The sequence below is a fragment of the Triticum aestivum genome, chromosome 3A (assembly GCF_018294505.1).
Source record: "Triticum aestivum cultivar Chinese Spring chromosome 3A, IWGSC CS RefSeq v2.1, whole genome shotgun sequence".
NCBI lineage: Eukaryota > Viridiplantae > Streptophyta > Magnoliopsida > Poales > Poaceae > Triticum > Triticum aestivum.
Window position 1 is genome coordinate 638,579,081 of NC_057800.1, and position 21,853 is coordinate 638,600,933.

General features: G+C 45.8%; 2 protein-coding genes across 4 annotated transcripts; both read right to left on the bottom strand.

The window, feature by feature from the left end:
• Window positions 1–11,021: 11,021 nt before the first annotated feature.
• Window positions 11,022–15,018, bottom strand: LOC123058874 (chloride channel protein CLC-c). Of its 2 annotated transcripts, none has more exons than XM_044481550.1 (8): window positions 14,656–15,018; window positions 14,134–14,467; window positions 13,854–14,054; window positions 13,586–13,763; window positions 13,237–13,499; window positions 12,674–12,943; window positions 11,450–12,581; window positions 11,022–11,369 (listed from the first exon to the last, which is right to left on the bottom strand). In XM_044481550.1, exons 2-8 carry the CDS (start codon window positions 14,394–14,396, stop codon window positions 11,283–11,285), a joined length of 2,394 nt encoding a protein of 797 aa, XP_044337485.1. In that variant the 5' UTR covers window positions 14,397–14,467; window positions 14,656–15,018; the 3' UTR covers window positions 11,022–11,282. The 2 variants fall into 2 exon arrangements, with proteins under 2 accessions (XP_044337485.1, XP_044337484.1); XM_044481549.1 differs by having other exon boundaries at window positions 14,644–15,018.
• A 3,451-nt stretch (window positions 15,019–18,469) lies between these two features.
• On the bottom strand, window positions 18,470–21,570 carry LOC123062801 (U-box domain-containing protein 4). Of its 2 annotated transcripts, none has more exons than XM_044486469.1 (3): window positions 21,278–21,570; window positions 18,885–20,343; window positions 18,470–18,792 (listed from the first exon to the last, which is right to left on the bottom strand). In XM_044486469.1, exons 2-3 carry the CDS (start codon window positions 20,142–20,144, stop codon window positions 18,733–18,735), a joined length of 1,320 nt encoding a protein of 439 aa, XP_044342404.1. In that variant the 5' UTR covers window positions 20,145–20,343; window positions 21,278–21,570; the 3' UTR covers window positions 18,470–18,732. The 2 variants fall into 2 exon arrangements, with proteins under 2 accessions (XP_044342404.1, XP_044342405.1); XM_044486470.1 differs by having other exon boundaries at window positions 18,885–20,346; window positions 21,278–21,559.
• Between the last annotated feature and the right edge of the window lie 283 nt (window positions 21,571–21,853).

The window sequence follows — 21,853 nt, forward strand, 5'->3', positions numbered from 1 at the left end:
CAAATTTCATAATCATAAAATGCGGAAGTTGCTAACATGATTCGGATGGACTTAAGCATCGCTACGGGTGAGAAGGTCTCATCGTAGTCAACTCCTTGAAATTGTCAAAAACCTTTCACGACAAGTCAAGCTTTGTAGACAGTAACGTTACCGTCAGCGTCAGTCTTCTTCTTGAAGATCCATTTATTCTCGATGGCTTGCCGATCATCCGGCAAGTCAACCAAAGTCCATACTTTGTTCTCATACATGGATGCCATCTCAGATTTCACGGCTTCAAGCCATTTTGCGGCATCTGGGCTCATCATCGCTTCATCATAGTTCGTAGGCTCGTCATGGTCAAGTAACATGACCTCCAGAACAGGATTACCGTACCACTCTGGTGCGGATCTTACTCTGGTTGACCTACGAGGTTCAGTAGTAACTTGATCTAAAGTTTCATGATCATCATCATTAGCTTCCTCACTAATTGGTGTAGGTGTCACAGGAACCGGTTTCTGTGATGAACTACTCTCCAATAAGGGAGCGGGTATAGTTACCTCATCAAGTTCTACTTTCCTCTCACTCACTTCTTTCGAGAGAAACTCCTTCTCTAGAAAGGATCCATTCTTAGCAACAAATGTCTTGCCTTCAGATCTGTGATAGAAGGTGTACCCAACAGTCTCCTTTGGGTATCCTATGAAGACACATTTCTCCAATTTGGGTTCAAGCTTATCAGGTTGAAGCTTTTTCATATAAGCATCACAGCCTCAAACTTTAAGAAACGACAACTTTGGTTTCTTGCCAAACCACAGTTCATAAGGCATCGTCTCAACGGATTTCGATGATGCCCTATTTAATGTGAATGCAGCCGTCTCTAAAGCATAACCCCAAAATGATAGCGGTAAATCAGTAAGAGACATCATAGATCGCACCATATCTAGTAAAGTACGATTACGACATTCGGACACACCATTACGCTGTGGTGTTTCGGGTGGCGTGAGTTGCGAAACTATTCCACATTGTTTCAAATGTAGACCAAACTCGGAACTCAAATATTCTCCTCCACGATTAGATCATAGAAACTTTATTTTCTTGTTACGATGAGTTTCCACTTCACTCTGAAATTCTTTGAACTTTTCAAATGTTTCAAACTTATGTTTCATTAAGTAGATATACCCATATCTGCGCAAATCATCTGTGAAGGTGAGAAAATAACGATACCCGCCGTGAGCCTCAATATTCATTGGACCACATACATCAGTATGTATGATTTCCAACAAATCCATTGCTCGCTCCATTGTTCCGAAGAACGGCGTTTTAGTCATCTTGCCCATGAGGCATGGTCCGCAAGTACCAAGTGATTCATAATCAAGTGATTTCAGAAGTCCATCAGTATGGAGTTTCTTCATGCGCTTTACACCAATATGACCCAAACGGCAGTGGCACAAATAAGTTGCACTATCATTATCAACTATACATCTTTTGGCTTCAACATTATGAATATGTGTATCACTACTATCGAGATTCAATACAAATAGACCACTCTTCAAGGGTGCATGACCATAAAAGATATTACTCATATAAATAGAACAACCATTATTCTCAGATTTAAATGAATAACCGTCTCGCATTAAATAAGATGCAGATATAATGTTCATGCTTAACGCTGGCACTAAATAACAATTATTTAGGTCTAAAACTAATCCCGAAGGTAGATGTAGAGGTAGCATGCCGACGGTGATCACATCGACTTTGAAACCATTTCCCACGCGCATCATCACCTCGTCCTTACCCAGTCTTCGCTTAATCCGTAGTCCCTATTTCGAGTTGCAAATATTAGCAACAGAACCAGTATCAAATACTCAGGTGCTACTGCGAGCTCTAGTATGGTACACATCAATAACATGTATATCACATATACCTTTGTTCACCTTGCCATCCTTCTTATCCGCCAAATACTTGGGGCAGTTCCGTTTCCAGTGACCAGTCCCCTTGCAGTAGAAGCACTCAGTCTCAGGCTTAGGTCCAGACTTGGGTTTCTTCTCTTAAGCAACAACTTGTTTGCCATTATTCTTGAAGTTCCCTTTCTTCTTCTCTTTACCCTTTTTCCTGAAACAGGTGGTCTTGTTGACCATCAACACTTGATGCTCCTTCTTGATTTCTACCTTCGCCGCCTTTAGCATTGCGAAGAGCTCAGAAATCGTCTTATCCATCCCTTGCATATTATAGTTCATCATGAAGCTCTTGTAGCTTGGTGGCAGTGATTGAAGAACTCTGTCAATGACACTATCAACCGGAAGATTAACTCCCAGCTGAGTCAAGTGATTATGGTACCCAGACATTCTGAGTATATGTTCACTGACAGAACTATTCTCCTCCATCTTGCAGCCATAGAACTTATTGGAGACTTCATATCTCTCAATCCGGGCATTTGCTTGAAATATTAACTTCAACTCCTGGAACATCTCATATGCTCCATGACGTTCAAAACGTCGTTGAAGTCCCAGTTCTAAGCCGTAAAGCATGGCACACTGAACTATTGAGTAGTCATCAGCTTTGCTCTGCCAGACGTTCATAACATCTGGTGTTGCACCTGCAGCGGGTTTGGCACCTAGCGGTGCTTCCAGGACGTAATTCTTCTGTGCAGCAATGAGCATAATCTTGAAGTTACGGACCCAGTCTGTGTAATTGCTACCATCATATTTCAACTTCGCTTTCTCAAGGAACGCATTAAAATTCAACGGAACAACAACACGGGCCATCTATCTACAATAACATAGACAAGCAAAATACTATCAGGTACTAAGTTCATGATAAATTAAAGTTCAATTAATCACATTACTTAAGAACTCCCACTTAGATAGACATCCCTCTAATCATCTAAGTGATCACATGATCCATATCAACTAAACCATAACCGATCATCACGTGAAATGGAGTAGTTTTCAATGGTGAACATCACTATGTTGATCATATCTACTATATGATTCACCTCGACCTTTCAGTCTCAGTGTTCCAAGGCCATATCTGCATATGCTAGGCTCGTCAAGTTTAACCAGAGTATTTTGCGTGTGTAAAACTGTCTTACACCCATTGTAGATGAACGTTGAGCTTATCACACCCGATCATCACGTGGTGTCTCGGCACGACGAACTTTGGCAACGGTGCATACTCAGGGAGAACATTTTTACCTTCAAATTTAGTGAGAGATCATCTTATAATGCTACCGTCAAACAAAGTAGAATAAGATGCATAAAGGATAAACATCACATGCAATCAATATAGGTGATATGATATGGCCATCATCATCCTGTGCCTTTGATCTCCATATCCAAAGCACCGTCATGATCACCATCATCACCGGCGCGATACCTTGATCTCCATCATAACATCGTTATCGTCTCGCCAACTATTGCTTCCACGACTATCGCTACCGCTTAGTGATAAAGTAAAGCTTTTACAAGGCGATTGCATTGCATACAATAAAGCGACAACCATATGGCTCCTGCCAGTTGCCGATAACTCCGTTACAAAACATGATCATCTCATACAATAAAGTATAGCATCATGCCTTGACCATATCACATCACAACATGCCCTGCAAAAACAAGTTAGATGCCCTCTACTTTGTTGTTGCAAGTTTTACGTGGCTGCTATGGGCTGAGCAAGAACCGTTCTTACCTACGCATCAAAACCGCAACGATAGTTTGTCAAGTTAGTGATGTTTTAACCTTCTCAAGGACTGGGCGTAGCCACACTCAGTTCAACTAAAGTTGGAGAAACTGACACCCGCCAGCCACCTATGTGCAAAGTACGTCGGTAGAACCAGTCTCGTGTAAGCGTCCATGTAATGTCGGTCCGGGCCGCTTCATCCAACAATACCACTGAACCAAAGTATGACATGCTGGTAAGCAGTATGACTTGTATCGCCCACAACTCACTTGTGTTCTACTCGTGCATATAACATCTATGCATAAACCTGGCTCTGATGCCACTGATGGGTTATGTAGTAATTTCAAAAAAAATCCTACACACACGCAAGATCATGGTGATGCATAGCAACGAGAGGGGGGAGTGTCGTCCATGTACCATTGTAGACCGTTAAGCGGAAGTGTTATAACAACGCGGTTGATGTAGTCGTGCGTCTCCACGATCGACCGACCCTCAGCACCGAACGTACGACACCTCCGCGTTCAGCACACGTTCAGCTCGGTGACATCCCGCGAACTCACGATCCATTAGATCTCGGGGAAGAGTTTCGTCAGCACGAGGGTGTGGTGACGATGTTGATGAAGCTACCGATGCAGGGCTTCACCTAAGCACCGCTACGATATAACCGAGGTGGATTATGGTGGAGGGGGGCATCGCACACGGCTAAGAGATCAACAGATCAATTGTTGTGTCTATGGGGTGCCCCCTGCCCCCGTATGTAAAGGAGCTAGGGAAGGCGGCCGGCCAAGGATGAGGGCGCGCCAAGGGGGGAATCCTACTCCCACCGGGAGTATGAGAGGATAAGGAAGGGAGAGGGGAAGAGAAGGAAAGGGGGGCGCCGGCCCCCTCCTTGTCCAATTCGGACTAGAGGGGAAGGGGGCACGCGGCTTCCCTTGGCCGCCCCTCCTCTTCTCCCACTAAGGCCCATTAGGCCCAATATACTCCCCGGGGGTTCCGGTAACCCCCGGTACTCCGGTAAATGTACGAAACCTCCCGAAACACTTCCGGTGTCTGAACATAGTCATCCAATATATCGATCTTTATGTCTCGACCATTTTGAGACTCCTCATCATGTTCGTGATCATATCCGGGACTCCGAACTACCTTCGGTACATCAAAACACAAAAACTCATAATACCGGTTGTCACAGAACTTTAAGCGTGCGGACCCTACGGGTTTGAGAACTATGTAGACATGACCGAGACATGTCTTCGATCAATAACCAATAGAGGAACCTGGATGCTCATATTGGTTCCTACATATTCTACGAAGATCTTTATCCGTCAAACCGCACAACAACATACGGTGTTCCCTTTGTCATCGGTATGTTACTTGCCCAAGATTTGATCGCCGGTATCTCAATACCTAGTTCAATCTCATTACCGGCAAGTCTCTTTACTTGTTCCGTAATGCAACATCCCGCAACTAACTCATTAGTCACATTGCTTGCAAGGCTTATAGTGATGTGCATTACCGAGAGGGCCCAGAGATACCTCTCCGACAATCGGAGTGACAAATCCTAATCTTGATCTATGCCAACTAAACAAGTACCATCGGAGACACCTGTAGAGCACCTTTATAATCACCCAGTTACGTTGTGACGTTTGGTAGCACACAAAGTGTTCCTCCGGTAATCGGGAGTTGCATAATCTCATAGTCATAGGAACATGTATAAGTCATGAAGAAAGCAATAGTAGTAAACTAAAATGATCAAGTGCTATGCTAACGGAATGGGTCAAGTCAATCACATCATTCTTCTAATGATGTGATCTCGTTTATCAAATGACAGCTCATGTCTATGGTTAGGAAACATAACCATCTTTGATCAACGAGCTAGTCAAGTAGAGGCATACTAGTGACACTATGTTTGTCTATGTATTCACACATGTATTATGTTTCCGGTTAATACAATTCTAGCATGAATAATAAACATTTATCATGAAATAAGGAAATAAATAATAACTTTATTATTGCCTCTAGGGCATATTTCCTTCAGAAGGCGTTGAGGACGACCTGCAGCGGCGGCTTGTGCGGGGCTCCGGCGAGGAGGAGGTCGAGGCTGGCGCATGGGGCTCAGGGACGAGCGCGCCCCTCAGGCACGAGGTGGCGGCTGCTCTTCTCGTTGTAGGGGAAGCAGATGGCAGCGGCGGGGAATTGGCGAAGGCGCGGCGGCAGGGAATTGGCGCGGGCTCTTGGGCGTCCGGATCCACCGGGCAGAGACGAGGCAAGGGTGGCTCCATGGATGTGGGTGGTGCTGCTCCTTCCTGTTCAAACGAGGAGAGAGGGAGAGCAGGGGAGGTCAGAGAGGGCATCAATCAGGGCGCACGGCGGAGAGGTCTCACCGGCAAGGTCCGGCAAGAAACGGCGCGGACGGGAGGTTGCAGGGAGTCGGGGATGCGGGAGCTGCTGCTTGTCGGCGTCGGGGTTCCCTGGAGAAGATCGGGAGAGAGAAGAATTCAGAGGGAGACAGAGAAAGAACCGGAGGGAGGGAGAGACCACGTGAAGGAGAGGGGCGGCGCTCATCTGCTAGACGCGGGCGCGGTGCTCGGGGAGGAGCTTGATGCGGTTGCGGGCTGGCTCCTCGGCCAGGAGGAGGGAGGAGTCGAGGGGAGCCATGGGAGGGCTCTGATTGGGCAGTTCTGAAATCAAGGTGGAGGCGCTCGGGTGGATTTGGATCGGGAGGATCCCGAGGTGGAGAGAAAGGCAGGTAGGTGGCGGCGGGCAGGAGGATGGATGGGACAAGTCACTACAAGAAATTTGTTAATACGTGATGGTGACAGCCCGTCATGGACTAGGAGAAAACTATCATGGGTGCCCACCCATGATGGAGTCGATGTCCGTCATGTATATCGCGTGATAATTTGGCATCATGCTGACCATGACGGATTTTCACCGTCATGGATTTGCCCCAGGCCCAAATCATTGTGACGGAACAGTCCGTCATGGATTGACGCCACGTAGGATTTTCAATTAACCAACTGCAATGACGTGGCTGCCTACATGGACACTATTTTCTGTCACAGAAATCGTCACGGATTTTGGGGCAATTTAAATTTAGTTCTTCCCATTAGCCTATTTCATTCGGCCCAATTTTCAACAACTACATTTTTAAGCAGAATGCGTTCCACAAATTATAATGCAAACTATGGCCCAAGACAAAGTATTTCCAAAGTTTCATACATACATATATGAATCAACATGCAATCATCCACATGTATTTACAACATAGAAGTTTACAAAATTATCAGGAAATGATAATTTTACAATATAGGTTGACAAAATATCACTCAACAAAGTTAGGAAATAGTACAATCCAGCTCACACAAAGAGAACATTTAAACTATTGAAGTTATTATTCATCTTGGCGTCGGCCCTCCTGATGGAAACTATGTATCATGCCATGCTGATTGTTATTGGAAGCACCAAGTAGCCTACTATGCAATCATACCTAGCATATTTACAAGACCATTAGATATGTTAGATATAAATAGATAGAAGAGAATTGCAACAAATGTAAAAACTGAATCACGTCTTATCCAAAATTCTAGTAGTTGCTTAACTAACTAGCAGATCTCACAAAATCTACACTGCTAGTGCTCGCACGGTGAGAAAAGAAAAGAAAATAGCCAGCAGTAAGAAGTGTTGTGCTCATGAAGTAACTCAACCAAACATTTTCAAGAGCTGGATTCCAAATTATCTTATTCAGCGACAAAGGGACATCTCAATAATCATTTAATGTAAGTAAAAGACCAAAAGCATGGACTGAGTTTTTGGTTGGAAGAACAAGCATGAATTATGTGTATTTTCAGTCAAGTTTACTTCCAGCAAACATCATAATTCACAAATGCAAATTGAGCGAGTGCCATAGCAGAACATAAGGGCAAATAGATGTTTGAGTAAAGTGTATGAATATTCAGTGCACTGTCCAAACTTCATAGACATTCAAGAATGGTGTTCTTGGCGAGCTCACCGGGGATGATGAGGCGGAGGGAGGACATGGAAGGTGGCAGCCATGGCACTTTTTCTCAATACATGCAATAAAACTGCAGATAAGAACAAGCATGTACCTACAGAATCTACATATACGAGTTTTTCTTCATTTAGATATAAAATGGTATGAATTTCTCAATTCTAAAAGCTGGCAGGATAAATGCTGTAGGCAATTACTATTCAAAAAATCAGACAACACACATCGGACTTCTGAATTAGCAGTGTACAACTACAAAGCAAACAATCTTACTCTTAGTCATTTGATTGAGATTAATGAATTGACTTGAGAACAAAACGCTAAAAAACATGTCGCTCTATTAATACAGTAGCAAAAATCGTGTCTCGAAGAGCTATTTTAACAGAACATATATACTCCGTGCTTACACACAGACGGACACCAATACATGGAAGAAATATAATTAAGCAAGGCGGACAACACAAAACAACTATTTACAACAGCCTACCAACTAGGAGCAGTAAAGGTCAGGCACATACTTAACAGATAAAGAACAGGAGCATCATATACAACAGATTATTGCAACATGCACATAATGAAAGAACTTGCAGTTCATATTTAAGCGGGACAGTTGCAATAAATCGTGTGAGCAAACTTCATGCTTAAGAAAGAAAGTAGCAATACTCTGTCCCCAAAATAGATGGCAGATTATGTACAGAAATATGAACATAAATAATGTCAAACCAACATCAATATATCCACCACTAGATATACTTTCATAATATATTTATTGAACACTGTAGTTGTTGATATTTTCTCCTACATATTTGGTCAAACTTAGAAAGAAATGACTTCTTGACTGAATTTATACACCATGTATTTGGGGACAGAGGGATTATGTCTTAAGGTTGTGCTACTAGAGACAAGACCACAATTAACATAGTATATTACAAATTTACACAGTTGGATACAAATATAGTGCACACAAATTAAAATTTAGCAAGGTGCACAACCCAGAACAACTATTTACAACATACCTACCAACTATTGAGCAGTAAAGGAGGACAACTGCAATATATAATCATATGAAACAAACAAGTCGACGTTGCAGCATGCATGCTTTGATTTATGTAAGCAACAAAAAACCTAGTGCAACAGATTGTTTTGTTGTTGTACAGTATATGTCCATAGTATCTCAAAGAGAAAAAGAGAAAATATCACAGATCTTCATCACAGAAATGCATTACCTATCTTGTTTGGAACGAGTGCATGGATGTAGAACGAAAAACATTGTGGGACAGAGGGTATGGAGAGAAGCAAAGCCTCACCAGACATCGCCCTCCTTCTGCCCGGCACCCTGGAGAAGACCTCCTAGAAGACGCGGAGCTCCATGAGCGACCTGTCGAAGGCACTCGCACCGGTGCCGCCGTCGTATCTACCCTGGCGTCCACATCCTCGCCAAAGATGAAGCGGATGGCGTCGTCCTCCCAGAAGCCCAGCGCGTCCTCCGCGTCCATCTGAGGAGGGAGAAGCGAATCAGAACAGGAAATCCGGGGGCGAGAGGAAGAAGAGGATGCGGGAGAGCAGATCCATCGGCACCTGAACAAATGCGGGAATCCCTGCGCGTCGAGGGCGGGTGAAGGCGAGAGGCGGCCTGGGTGGAGGTGAATCGGGCGGAGGAGCGAATTCGCCGGCTTGGTCTTCTGCCGCGGCAGGGCGGGGCGAGATCCGAGCGCCGCCGCTGGGGTGAGGAAGGGCACACCGGCGTGTAGGCGGCCGGCAGCGGGGGCGGGCTCATCTACTGCTCGCTGACGGAGAGTTGTGGGAGGAGGGAGGCGAGGTAGTAGGTGGCGGCGATTGGGAGTTAGGAGGGGCCTGCGGACGAGGGAGAGAAGAGGAGCCGAGGACGAGGGTTAGGGTTAGCATTTTATATGGGTAAAGATTAGATGGGCTTTAGCGGGCTTGGGCAGGCTTGGCGGGCTATACCATGCCATCCATGACAGTTTTAAAAACGTCAATAGAAATCCGTCATGGATTAACAAATTTCTTGTAGTGAGTGGCCTAAAAACTAGGGTTTCCTCCTTATATATAGCTAGTTGATTTGGGTAGGGGCATCCTAGCCCCTCCAATTGTAATCGAACGGTCCGAGATAATTAGGTTAGGAGACTCCAACGAGAAACCGATGATACTTTATAGATGTTTGGGGATGATCCGGACCCATCGGTAACGACAGCCCGATTCGGGATCGGGAAAGTTTCGGACGCGCACGCGAGGGGGTCTGAGAGAGGTCGACAAAGACAAGCGGGCCTAGCTGGGGCTAGTGGGCTATGGAACGAAGGCCTCGGGCTGAGAGGAGAGAAGAGAGAGAGAGAGAGGGAGAGATCCGACAGCAGTTTTCGGAGACCGAAAACGTCCGACGTTAGACCGGCAGCGGTGCCGCTATAGTTATCCGTTGGGGCAACAAACGAGCTCCGAATGCGATGAAACTTGGTGGGCGGCGTATTGACAACATAACAATACCGCAATGCCAACTTTCAACCCATTCCGAGAACATTTTCCAGCCACTTATAAAATACTATTTCAGACGTGCCGCACGCGCGTGCAAGTGTGTCTGGGCTCAGAACGGACAACGGAAAGAACTTGGAGAACCCGGACGGATGCAAGTTTTGAAAACATGATGATGTTATGCACATGATGACATGGCAAGATGTAACACACAAGCGAATGACATGGCAAAAACAGCGAATAACTGGAAGACACCTGGCGCAACGGTCTCGGGGCGTTACATTCACGCACATCATGGCGTATCCTGACCCTTAGGCTACTTAAGTGGGGAGTATCATATACTAGTATCATGCATATGATACTAGTGTATGATACTACCTTCATAGGAGTAGTGCATAGTATCATAGAGTAGTATCATAGATGATCATATTTATTATCATACATGACACAAAGTAGTATATCATTTAATATGATACGGTATCTACCTATGTTAATCTAACCCTCTCTTATCAGTATGTTTGATATTCTCGAATGCATGATATCAGTTATAATACCACCACTATAGCCAGCCTTTATGGCCTTATATAGTCTTCTCAGGAATTCCTCAACAGCCTTCTTGGTTAATTTGTCAACAATCTCTTTTGTCTGAACTTAGACTTTGTTCACGCAATTTTTTTTGTGTGTGTGTGCGCGTGTGTGGGAAGCAAGCAATTCATTATCAAAGTTGGAATTTAGACACCAAAACTGTACTCGACAGTTCCTCCCACCGACGCATGGTGGTGGCGCCTATAGATCGTAGTGAAAAATCATGGCGACAACGATGGCTCTCGGTCAACGATAAGCATCTCATCACGGAGTTGACAATGGCTATCAATCGATATCAGGCATGCCAATAAAATAGTGAGCACTAATTATCGATGATTTGCTTACAACTTCAATAAAATCCACTAATTCAGGGTCGATCACACCACTTCTTCGCGGGGTGCTAGCAAGTGAGCCTAAAATAGCTAAGGGACTCACTAATAAAACTAAACGCAGCTTTGCAGTAGACAGTAGTAGAACTAAAAATACTTTAATATGTGCAAAAGAAAAAAGAAAACGTGCGTAAAATATATGCAAAGAAAATGACCGCGATCTTCCTCTACTCGCGAAGGACGTTCTCGAACAGCCCGCGGATGTACTCCGGCATGAAGTCGTGGCGCGTCAGGATCCCCAGCACCGGCGGTCTCTGCAATGCACACGCACGCGTGGTCAGAGGATGGTAGAAATGGCGGCAAGTAATGGCGGAGCTGGGCAGTGAGTTCTTACCCCGGGGGTCCTGGGCACGACGCACATGTGCCGGAGGCCGAGGTCGCGGAAGAGCACGGCGGCCTTGGCCAGCGACATGTTCTCCAGGACGGTGTAGGGCGACCGGTTGGTGATCGGGTGGAGGTCCACGTACATGTCCATCTCCTCCTCGGTGAGCCTCAGCTCGTCCACCTCCATCGCCTTCCCCGACGACCCCACCTTGGCGAAGCCGAAGGGCTTGAGCTTGCGGAACACCTCGGCGGCGCCGGTCTTGACGGGGGCCCTCGTGAAGGTCCTGCCGTTGAGCAGCACGATCAGGTGGGAGCGCAGCACCAGGCCGCACAGCTCCGGCGCCGGCGCGAACGGCTCCTCCTCGATCACTGGGAACCCGTTGTGGCCCGTGCGCCGCAGCGTGTTCACCACGGAGCCGACGCGCTCCACGCTGGAGAAGGTGATCACCGGCCCGGACAGCACGTCGCTGGCCACCAGGCTTCGCATGCACGCGTCGGCGTGCACCTCCAGGAAGGGGAGCCCCTTCATGCGCACGATCTGCTCGTAGACGCCCTTGTTGAAGCAGTCCGCCACCGTCTTGGAGACGAGCAGGACCAGCATGATGAGCGGCAGCAGCAGGAGATCGTTGGTGAGCTCCAGCAGGATCACGCACACCGACACCGTCATCCGCATGGTGCCGCCGAGGAAGGAGGCCGCGCCGACGATCGCAAAGAGGCCCGTGTCGAGGCCCGAGCCGAAGATCTTGCCCACGAGGCGGCCGAAGGAGGCACCCGAGAGGATGACGGGGATGAAGAGGCCCGACGGCACGGCCACGCCGTAGGTGATCAGGCCAAGGGTGTACACGCCGATGAAGAACGTGAGCAGAGTGTACACCCCGAACTCGCTGTCCGTGCCGCCGCTGAAGAGGTTGCGGATGGCATCGTCGTTGGTGTTGAAGAAGAGAGAGGCCAGCGCGTTGTAGTGCCCCGCCGGACACCAGAACTTCTTGTAGTTGCCGTTCCGGCCGATGGTCGGGCACTTGCCGGGGGCGAGCTCGGGCGGGCACGGGACGCAGGGAGACAGCGACGACAGGCCGAAGGAGCAGCACGAGGTGACAAGTGAGATGAACACCGTCATGAGGATCTTGTACGGCGCACCCTTCCTGCAAATTCAAACCATTCAGTGATCCAACTTCCTGAAGCTCTCCGAGAAATGCTTTCCTTTCATAAGGAGGTTAATTCGGATGAAGATTACTCGTTGATGACGCCGTATCTGCGGAGGATCTGGTCGACAAAGTGGTTGAAGAGAGCTCCGAGCAGCCCGCCGAGGATGCCGAGCAGTATGACCGCGGCGATGTCAGTGGCAGTGTAAGTCGTCACCCGCGAGCTGACGTCGAACATGATCAGACCCCCTTTGCCAAACAGGCCGCAGTTGCCGCTGCGGCAGTACTCTATCAACGACCGCAGCACTATCGCCGACATTGCCGTTGTGGAGAATGTCCTCCACAGAAGCGCACTCCGCCACCTGAGAGATCAGAAGGACAAAGGGTTTCTGTTATATGGAAGTAATGGGAGGGGATTAGCCCGGTTTGAAAATTGAAAAGATCTCGCTACAAATTTCATTCCACAGTTCAATGTGATCATATTATCAGGACCAAAGAATACCAAAGGGGTGATTCCATGTGACAGATGATGAATTTATGTGAAACCAACCTTGGGTGAAACTGCACTTTCCCAAGGAATAAACACTGTAGCATTTCCGACAAAATCAGGATTGGAAATAGAACATGCACAGTTTTAGTAGTAGTAAAAATTTACCAAGTCGTTGCTTCCTCGAGCGCAAAGAGGACGCCGCCTACGGGGGCGCGGAATGCTGCAGTGACGCCGGCCGCAGCACCGCAGGTGATGAGATCCCTACGGTCGAGGTCGTTCTTGAAGTACCTGATCCAGTTCCACGTGAGGCCATACTTGCGCGACCCCCCTTGGGCGAGCATGGCGGCAACGCAGGCACCAGTGTGCACCATAGGCCCTTCTTTGCCCAGCATAAAACCGGCAGACACCCCCAATATGGAGCCAATAATCTGCAGGTCCCAAAGTCACAACTTAATCCTGTCCAATGTGCACCGAAACATCCATTGGCAGTGAGTTAGAAAGAAAGTGGTCTGACCTTCACGAAGAGGGTGCTGGGCGCTAGGATGGAGTGGGCGTCGACACCGTTCAGATAGGCCTTCACCTCCGGTATGCCGGAGCCGGCTGCCGCGGGAGCTAAGTAGGCGCAAATCGCAGCTGCGGATCCCGCGAGAACCGCATTGCAGGCCATGTATAGCAGGAACGCTCCCAGGTTCCTGAAGCCACGGAGATAGAGATGATGCGCCGTGCATTGTTTCGGTCTTTGGGAGATGGCATTGGTGGTGTACATGTCTGACTAGGTATACCTGTTTTGCCGCATGAGGTTGCTGGTCAGGAGCAGCTTGTAGCCGGCGATGTTCTCGACGGCGATGTTGTTGAAGAATCCGACGAGGCCAACGAAGGATCCCACGAGGAGCGCCATGAGCCATTTGAGGACCTGGTACTGGAAGATCTGGATCCTCCCCCTCGACCTCCAGTCTTGCTTGTACACGTCGTTCTCCACGATCCTGAGATCTATCGCAGATTAGTACAGAATTTAGGACGAAGTTCAGAGGATCGCGGTAGATAGGGTTTAGGGATACGCACTCGTAGTCGAGGCTCTCGATAGGGCAGACGTTGGTGCCGACGACGGCCATCTGCGACGTGGTGTTGGAACCGCGCTGCCGCAGCAGCGGCCGCTCCAGCCCGCCGGCCGCGTCCTCGAGGTCGCCCCACCTGACCGACCTCGCGGACGTCGGCGCCGTTGCCGACACCGGCGTCGCCGACGGCGTCGGGAGAGCCTCGGGTACGGGTACCGGTGCAGGTACGGGGCGTACGGCCAAGGTTTTCTCCCGTTTAGCCATGGCCATGGATCTGTTTTCCCGAGTCTAACCTAATCTAATCAAACGCGCCGCGCGTTCTTCGATCCTCCGCGCCGAATCTGCAAAACGTAAACACGGGCATTATTGCCGGGAATGGGATACACGACATGTGTGGAATTAAACGTATCTGGCTTCGTTTAAGAAGAAAGGATCTCGCGGAATGCGATTCTGCCCTAACCGCCTAATGGATAAGGCTAGGAATTCAAACGAAACGAGACGAGGATCCGTGGGTTACGTGGACTCTTACGACGACGAACAGATTGGCCGGATCGGATCTTCAGGTGGAAGGACCAGCGCCTGTGAATCTCTTGGGATCACGCGGCGGTGCTGTGGCGCCGCCGGCTCACGGCGATCATCGTCGCCGCCACGGGACTCTCTGCCGATCGAGAGAGATGCTGGTTGAGCACCCTCGACTGCACTGCGCCGACCTGGCTGTCGGGTTCGGGTCGGAGAGGAACGCGGGAAGCAGGATAACTCCGTGGCGATCGATTTTGTTCCCCGCCGCTAATTCATTGCGCTGAGGGAGACGACCAAGTGAAGGAAGGCGACTAATGCGGCTGTCGGGTCAGATCAGCTGGATCCGCTTTGCACGGGATGCATGCAGGGCTTAGCTTGAACGTGGCTATGGCTTCGCAACATATATGCACCCACCCTGCGTGCAACACAGCTGAAGCATTTTGTTGATCCTAAAAAAAAACAAAAAAAAACTGAAGCATTTTGTTTTTACTTGACAGTAATAAGACTTTATTTCTCAAATGATAGCCATGTCGTTTACAAGAAGTTGAGAAATAAAATCAGGGAAAAAAACTTTCCCAAAAAATCAGAAAATCATATTAGGTTTGTCTAAAGTCAAACTTTATGTACTTTCAACCAGTTCGTAGAAAAATATATTAACATATACACCACCAAATCAATACCATTGCATTCATCATTGCATATATTTTCACATCATATAAACTTGTTACAATAAATATTCATATTATTTTCTACAAACTTGGTCAACTCTATAAAGTTTGACAGTCAAAGGTTTTTTTTTCAGGGATAAAACTCGTATTACTCAATCATAATAAATTTACAATCCTCTCGGAGTATCTCAAAGACCTCGACTAGTCCTGACCCTAACCAGGTCAATGATCTATCATTAGGTCTAGCAAAAGAAGCCAACCTATCACTGGCTTTATCCTGAGAACGCGGTATGTGAGTAATACAAGAATTACAAATGCTTCTAAGCTTCTTATCTCATGCACTAAGTGAGCATAGATTGATCTGTCAACTTTAATGCTCTGGATCATGTTCACTACATTGACTGAATCCCGTTCAATAATGATAGGCAAATCACTCCTTTGTAGGGCAAAGGCTAAACCCTCTTTTTACACGCGCAAAGCTCCACTTCTAATGCATCCATACAAGAGTACAACTTCCTGCATGTGAAAAGATGATTGCTCATGTATCATCTCTGAGAATCATGCCTGTGCCAGCTTCTCTCATTCGATACTTGTGAACCGTCAGAATTCAACTTGACCCACCCTTGCGTTGGAGGTCATCAACGGGAAGCAGCACCTGGAGCCGGAGCGTTTTTATTTTTAGCAGTCTGATCAAGGGATATGACCATACTCCCTTTACGTGAATCGACATTCATATTCAGTTTAATTCCGATGATTGAATCCAGGTAACATTGAAGAAAACAAACAGAGACCTCTGTTGGTGGTCCTGGTTTATTATGAACCACTTCATTACGAACATACTAGCTTCTCCACAAGGTAATTAACAGCGGCGGACATGTGTGTTTCTTCTCTGCTTTCTTATCACTTTTTACTATTTCCTTTGAGTTTTTTATTTTCTCCGGTTTCTTTCTTTGGTTTTCATCGGGTTTTTTTCTAACACATGTCTACATTTTTTACACATTGTAAACTATTGGCATAAATCATAAACATTTTTTATACATGATTAACATTTACTTAAGTATATATTTTGATGTCTATTATTAATCATATTGTACATTTTTTGTATACATATAAAATATTTATTCATAAAAGTATAAAAAAAATAAAAAATATTTTTTAATTATATAAAATACACGTTTTTCAATATAATTTTGAATGTGTCTTAAATGTTTTTCAAATGAACATTGATATATAATTTTTGAATGATACAAAACATTTTATTACATTATGTGACCATTTTTATACATTTTCTAAAACTAATAACATCAAGAACAAAATTTTAAAATGCGTGAAAATTTTCTAAGATGTAACATGCATTTTTGAATGGTATGATACATTTTCGAATTGCACAAACTTTTTTTTACATTGTATAATTTTTTTTAACATGGAACGTACTTATTTTCTGAAACACATGAACATTTTTTTTAAATGTCACAAACATTTATGGAATACTAACAACAAGAAAAAAATTTCAAATAAATAACTTTAACACCGTGTCGACAATTTTTCAGATTCACGGTGAACATTTTAAAAAATTGTAAGCACATTAAGTTTTTCAAATATATATACTCCGTCCTTCTATCTATATAGGGCCTAATGCATTTTACGAGGCTAACTTTGACCAAATGTTAGAGCAATAATATATGACATGCAACTTACACAAAGCATACCGGCAAATTCGTATGTGAAAGGAGCTTCCAATGATATAATTTTCACATTATGCATATCATGTACTATTAATCTTGTCGATACTCAAAGGCGGTCTTGAAAACGCATTAGGCTATATAGATGGAAGGAGGCAGTATATATTTGAAAAAAAGGTGAAAACTATAAAAGGTGAAAAATAATAATACGCACGCCAAGTTGGGCCGGCCCTTTTATGGCGCTCATGAGGGCATCATTTCTCTCGCGCAAAGCGAGACATATCCCGGCCCAATCCGGGAATCCGGATGTGCAGCACAGCTAAAGCATCAGTGACTCTCCAAAAAGAAAAAGCTAAAGCATTAGTTGTTCCAAAAAAAGCTAAAGCATCAGTTTCTCAAAAAAAAAACCTAAAGCATCATGGGCTCAACTATCGCAGGACAGACCCCGTCATGGTTGAACAGTGTGGCCCGAGTCAAGGAATTTCGTGGGGATACAAACCTATTGTCCGTGTCAAATCTTCGCGAACATCTTCATTTGTATGCAAAATTAGTGGTGTCCGGAAACGCTTCCCATATATCTAGACCATTTTTCAAATTCATTTTGTCTTAGCCATCTGACATTTTTTTCAATTTAGTATATATATTTTTCTCTTTTTATATTTTTTCTTCTCCTTTTACTTATTTTTATTTTATTCAACCTTTTGCTTTAGTTTACTATAAATTTAAAATAGACGACTTTCTAGCTAAATGTGTGCCATTTGTTCAAAAGTTTATGTATGAATATATATCCATATGTGAATGGGCCTACCTTTTCAACCATGGTTCCATAAAATACACGGACCTGCTTAAAATCATGAACATATTTTGTTGTTACAAAAATTATTTTGAAATTATCCAAATTTATTGCTGTAGCTACCCATTCAATGTAGAAGAATTTAAATTTTTCACAACTTCATGGACAAGAATCTAACCAATTTCCTAGCCACGCCCTAGAGAGAAATGTAGAAAAATCAAACCAAACCAACTTCATTTGCAACCAAACAGCACCTGTAACTGTAAACACTAAACAGTACCAACCAAACTTGTCGGCTACATGATTTACTAAGGCACTAGAAGGACCATTTGAAAAATCTTTCTGAACCTGCTCAATGATCTCCACTAGATGGATTTGCAATGAGCATGTAGACAGAATCACAATGAGCATGTAGACATACCACATCAAAACAATCAATGCATAACCAAAAGATTGACAGAATCACAATGAGCATGTAGACATACACTTGTTGTCTGACACCTGGAATAAAAGGGTTAACGCCGGACACTAACTACTGATTTCAGTTCTATCACAGAACGTCAGTACATACGCTGCCCTAACCTACGGTCACAAGATCACACACATCAGAGCGCTAGTATCTCTCAAGTCTAGGCAGAGAAGAGAAAGCATGCAGGTTAGATCACTGTTTGAATCAGCTAATAACATGTACGAAACTAAATCTCAGTGAAACAGATACCAATAGACAAGCTGTAGAAAAATATAAACCTGAAAAATACACCATCTCAACAACAACAACGACCGGTCACAAACACACCAACTAATCCACCAGTAGCTTGAGATGATGAGCACAATCTCAATCTGACTATAAGCAGTACACAGCGCCACAACAATAACCATCATCTGAGAAATCCAGGGAAATGCTTGATGTACACTATAAAATAATCGTAGGACCATCATCATTATCATCTCCTTCCTGAGTTCCCATGTCTTTGGCTGCGGAAGTAGCTGAGAAGAGCCTGCGCCTGCAACAAATTCAAATGCTTAACAAGAAGATTTTGTAACTATTTTTCTTCTAGTTGTAAAGTTTTTTATAGGAAGTGAGGAAGTGGCAAACCTTTTCTCTTGCGCGTGGTGTTCCTGACTGTGACAGGGCGACTAAAGGGGGCACGGCATCCTCTTGAAGAACTATGTTACAAAACCTGTTGCTGTTTGTACATAGCTGAAGCAATGCCGCAGCAGCATTTTCCTTCGCTTTCGCTGAACCCAGTTCGACAACTTCAACAAGGGCTGGAATACCACGCGCCTGCCCAATCGCAGTCCTCCCTTCTTGTATCGTAGCAAGATTTGCCAAGACAGCTACAGCCTTATCGACCATTCCAGCAGCTGGGTCCATGAGCTCAACTAGGTGCCTCAGAGCATCAGCTTGCACAATTCGACCCTTGTTCTCATTAAGTATGGATAAATTAAACAATGCAGTAACCGCATCTTTCTTTCCTCGTGGGCTCCCATTTCCTAGCAAGTCCACGAGAGGCTTTACGGCGCCAGATTGTCCAATCCTCGCTCTGTTATCTTCAATAAATGAGAGACTGAACAAAGTAGCTGCTGAGTTCTCTTTAGCTTCAGGGTTCCCTGTTTCCAGGACATGGACGAGTGGATCAACAGCATCTGCATTCACGATGGCAATCTTATTAATATCACTGAGTGACAAATTGAGGAGGGCCGTCACTGCATTTTCCTGGACTTTGGCATCTGGTGAATGAAGAAGGCCAACCAGCAAGTTTATAGCCCCACAATTAGCAATGACAATCCTGTTCTCCATGTTGTGTTTAGCTAGAAGGCGAATCTCTGATGTTGCTGATCTCTGACCTTCTATGGAATCGCTTCCCAAATCATTGATTAGCTCGCGTACCTGATTCTCGATGGCAGAGAAATCACCCCGGGCATCCATGGATGACGACGATATTATTCTGGGGAATCCCCTGTCAGCTGTTTGCCGCCGAACAGATGGCCCTTCCATGCAGATATCACCCAATCTTGGCAGGATTACATTCTCCCTTTGAGGGGCGGAAGAGACAGAAAGCCCCCCGTCAGCAACCTCTCCAGACGCATCACCACTGTAATTTGTCCTATCACTTGGTACCCCTATCATCCCATTGTCAATGTCACACTCCCTATCAAGCTGACCGGTATTAGGAAGACTACCATCAACCGAAGAGCTGACTAGAAGAACCTGCGAATCACTGTCAAAATGAGATGCTTCCTCCGTTGATTGTTCCAAAGTTTGTTCATCAGAACCAGCATGTCTTTCTTCCAAACTAGACTCTCTTGCTTCAGAGCTTGCAAGAGATAGCCTTGCTAGCAGAGCCATTTGCATAGCCTAATTAAAGACTGATCGGTGGAAGCCTCACGACCAGGATGGTCCACATGTGCATCAGATTTCAGGATGGTTCACATGCTCTGTTCAAGCTTCTCATATAGAAGTCAGCTTCTGGGGACCAGGGAAGATTACCCTACCAAGTACCGACACTAGGATGTAGGAGGCTGTTGCCTGTGGTGCTCAAATCTTGAAGACTCTGCTGAAGGAAAGTTCAACTTCAAAGATTTCACAGGATCAAGGTAGCTTAATGTCATGTGACTCGAAGCAGTTAAATATGAAAGGCTCAAAGTTTGCATGGTGTAGTTAGGAATTAAATTTAAATGAGCTACTCAACTGCGCGGGAACATGACCTGGTTGCCCAGTTCAATTAAGATGTAATCATCGACGCCACGCTATCGAACGCAAACAGACCCACCATAGCACGCCTTACATGATATGTTCCTACTTTACAGGGCAGGAATGCGTAGCAGATTCTTGCGGGCGTCCATGGTGTCTAGAACTGTCATGATCATCGCCCAAGATTGAGAGAAGAGGTACATCAATGCAACAAAAACTAGGCAGGGAGCTGGAGGTAGATACTCAATTGCGCGGGAACATGAGCTGGTTGCGCGGTTCAGTTAAGAATGTGATCATATGAGCTACACCATCTGATGCAAACATGGCCCAGCAGAGCACTCGTTACATGAATGAAATGATCCTATTTCACGGCGCACCAAAGCATAACAGCAGTTTCTATTATCACGGTGAATGCGGGCGTCCACGACGTCTATGAGTAACGATCATGGCCGAAAATTGCTAGTAAAAAAGAATTGACGTCAAGAATCCTGAACTTTCAATTAAAAGGCATGCACGGTCCACAGTCTGATATCTAAGATTGTTGATGAGCTCCGATCATGGAAGGAGGTTGCCCACAAAGGGCCAATGTGGCTGCCTCCAGACGAACTAGTAACAACCGATCTATAAAGTAAATTCCCTGTCCCCATAATCTGTAATTAATCTATAACAGAGTCCTGAACTACAGGAAAAACAGGGGCTGATCAATATGATGTGCCGGATGCGCACCGGCGTACCCAGAAATTGCGGAGATCAGCAGTGTTTAGACTAGCCACCGGGTGAAAACAAGATCATACCTCACAAACCAATGGCCGAAGGTTGCGGAAGGGGCGGAGGCCGCGGGAACGCGATGCTGCGGTGAGGGGAAACGGGATCGGCGATGGGCACGAGGGGAGTGAGAGGCGGGGGTGTTGGGGGTGGGGGCGTGGTACGGGATTCAGGCGTCGGCGGCGGCTGGCGCTGAGGCACGGCACGGCGGCAGCGCTAGGACACAGGCGGAGGTAGACTGGAGAGGAGAAGAATTTGCCGCGTTGGTTTGGTTGGGTTGGTGGTAGCTGGTCGGTCAGCCGGGGGAAAGAGGAAGGAAATGCACGGGAAAGGGATGGACTTCGGGTGTGGTGGATGGGTGAGCAGCGAAATCACCCATTGACCGTTTCAAACAAAAAGAGACCACTTTTTCTTTTCTTCTACAACGGCGTGCATTGGCCACCTGATCTTTTGCAAGACCAAGACTCGACAGGTCGCAAGCCGTCTGCTACCTCAACCACGAGTGTTTGCAACATGAACCCATGTTGCACTCGTAGGTTTGCAACATCAGTCGGGTTTCGATCGAAGATTTGCTAGACAAGAACTTTGAAACATGAGCCATTATG

Coding starts and splice junctions, on each gene's coding strand:
- LOC123058874 (XM_044481550.1), bottom strand. CDS start 14,396: ATGGCCATGGCTAAACGGGAGAAAACCTTGGCCGTACGCCCCGTACCT. Junction 14,055..14,133: donor ATCGAGAGCCTCGACTACGA/GTGCGTATCCCT, acceptor GATAGATCTCAG/GATCGTGGAGAACGACGTGT. Junction 13,764..13,853: donor AACCTCATGCGGCAAAACAG/GTATACCTAGTC, acceptor CCGTGGCTTCAG/GAACCTGGGAGCGTTCCTGC.
- LOC123062801 (XM_044486469.1), bottom strand. CDS start 20,144: ATGCAAATGGCTCTGCTAGCAAGGCTATCTCTTGCAAGCTCTGAAGCA. Junction 18,793..18,884: donor CACCACGCGCAAGAGAAAAG/GTTTGCCACTTC, acceptor AATTTGTTGCAG/GCGCAGGCTCTTCTCAGCTA.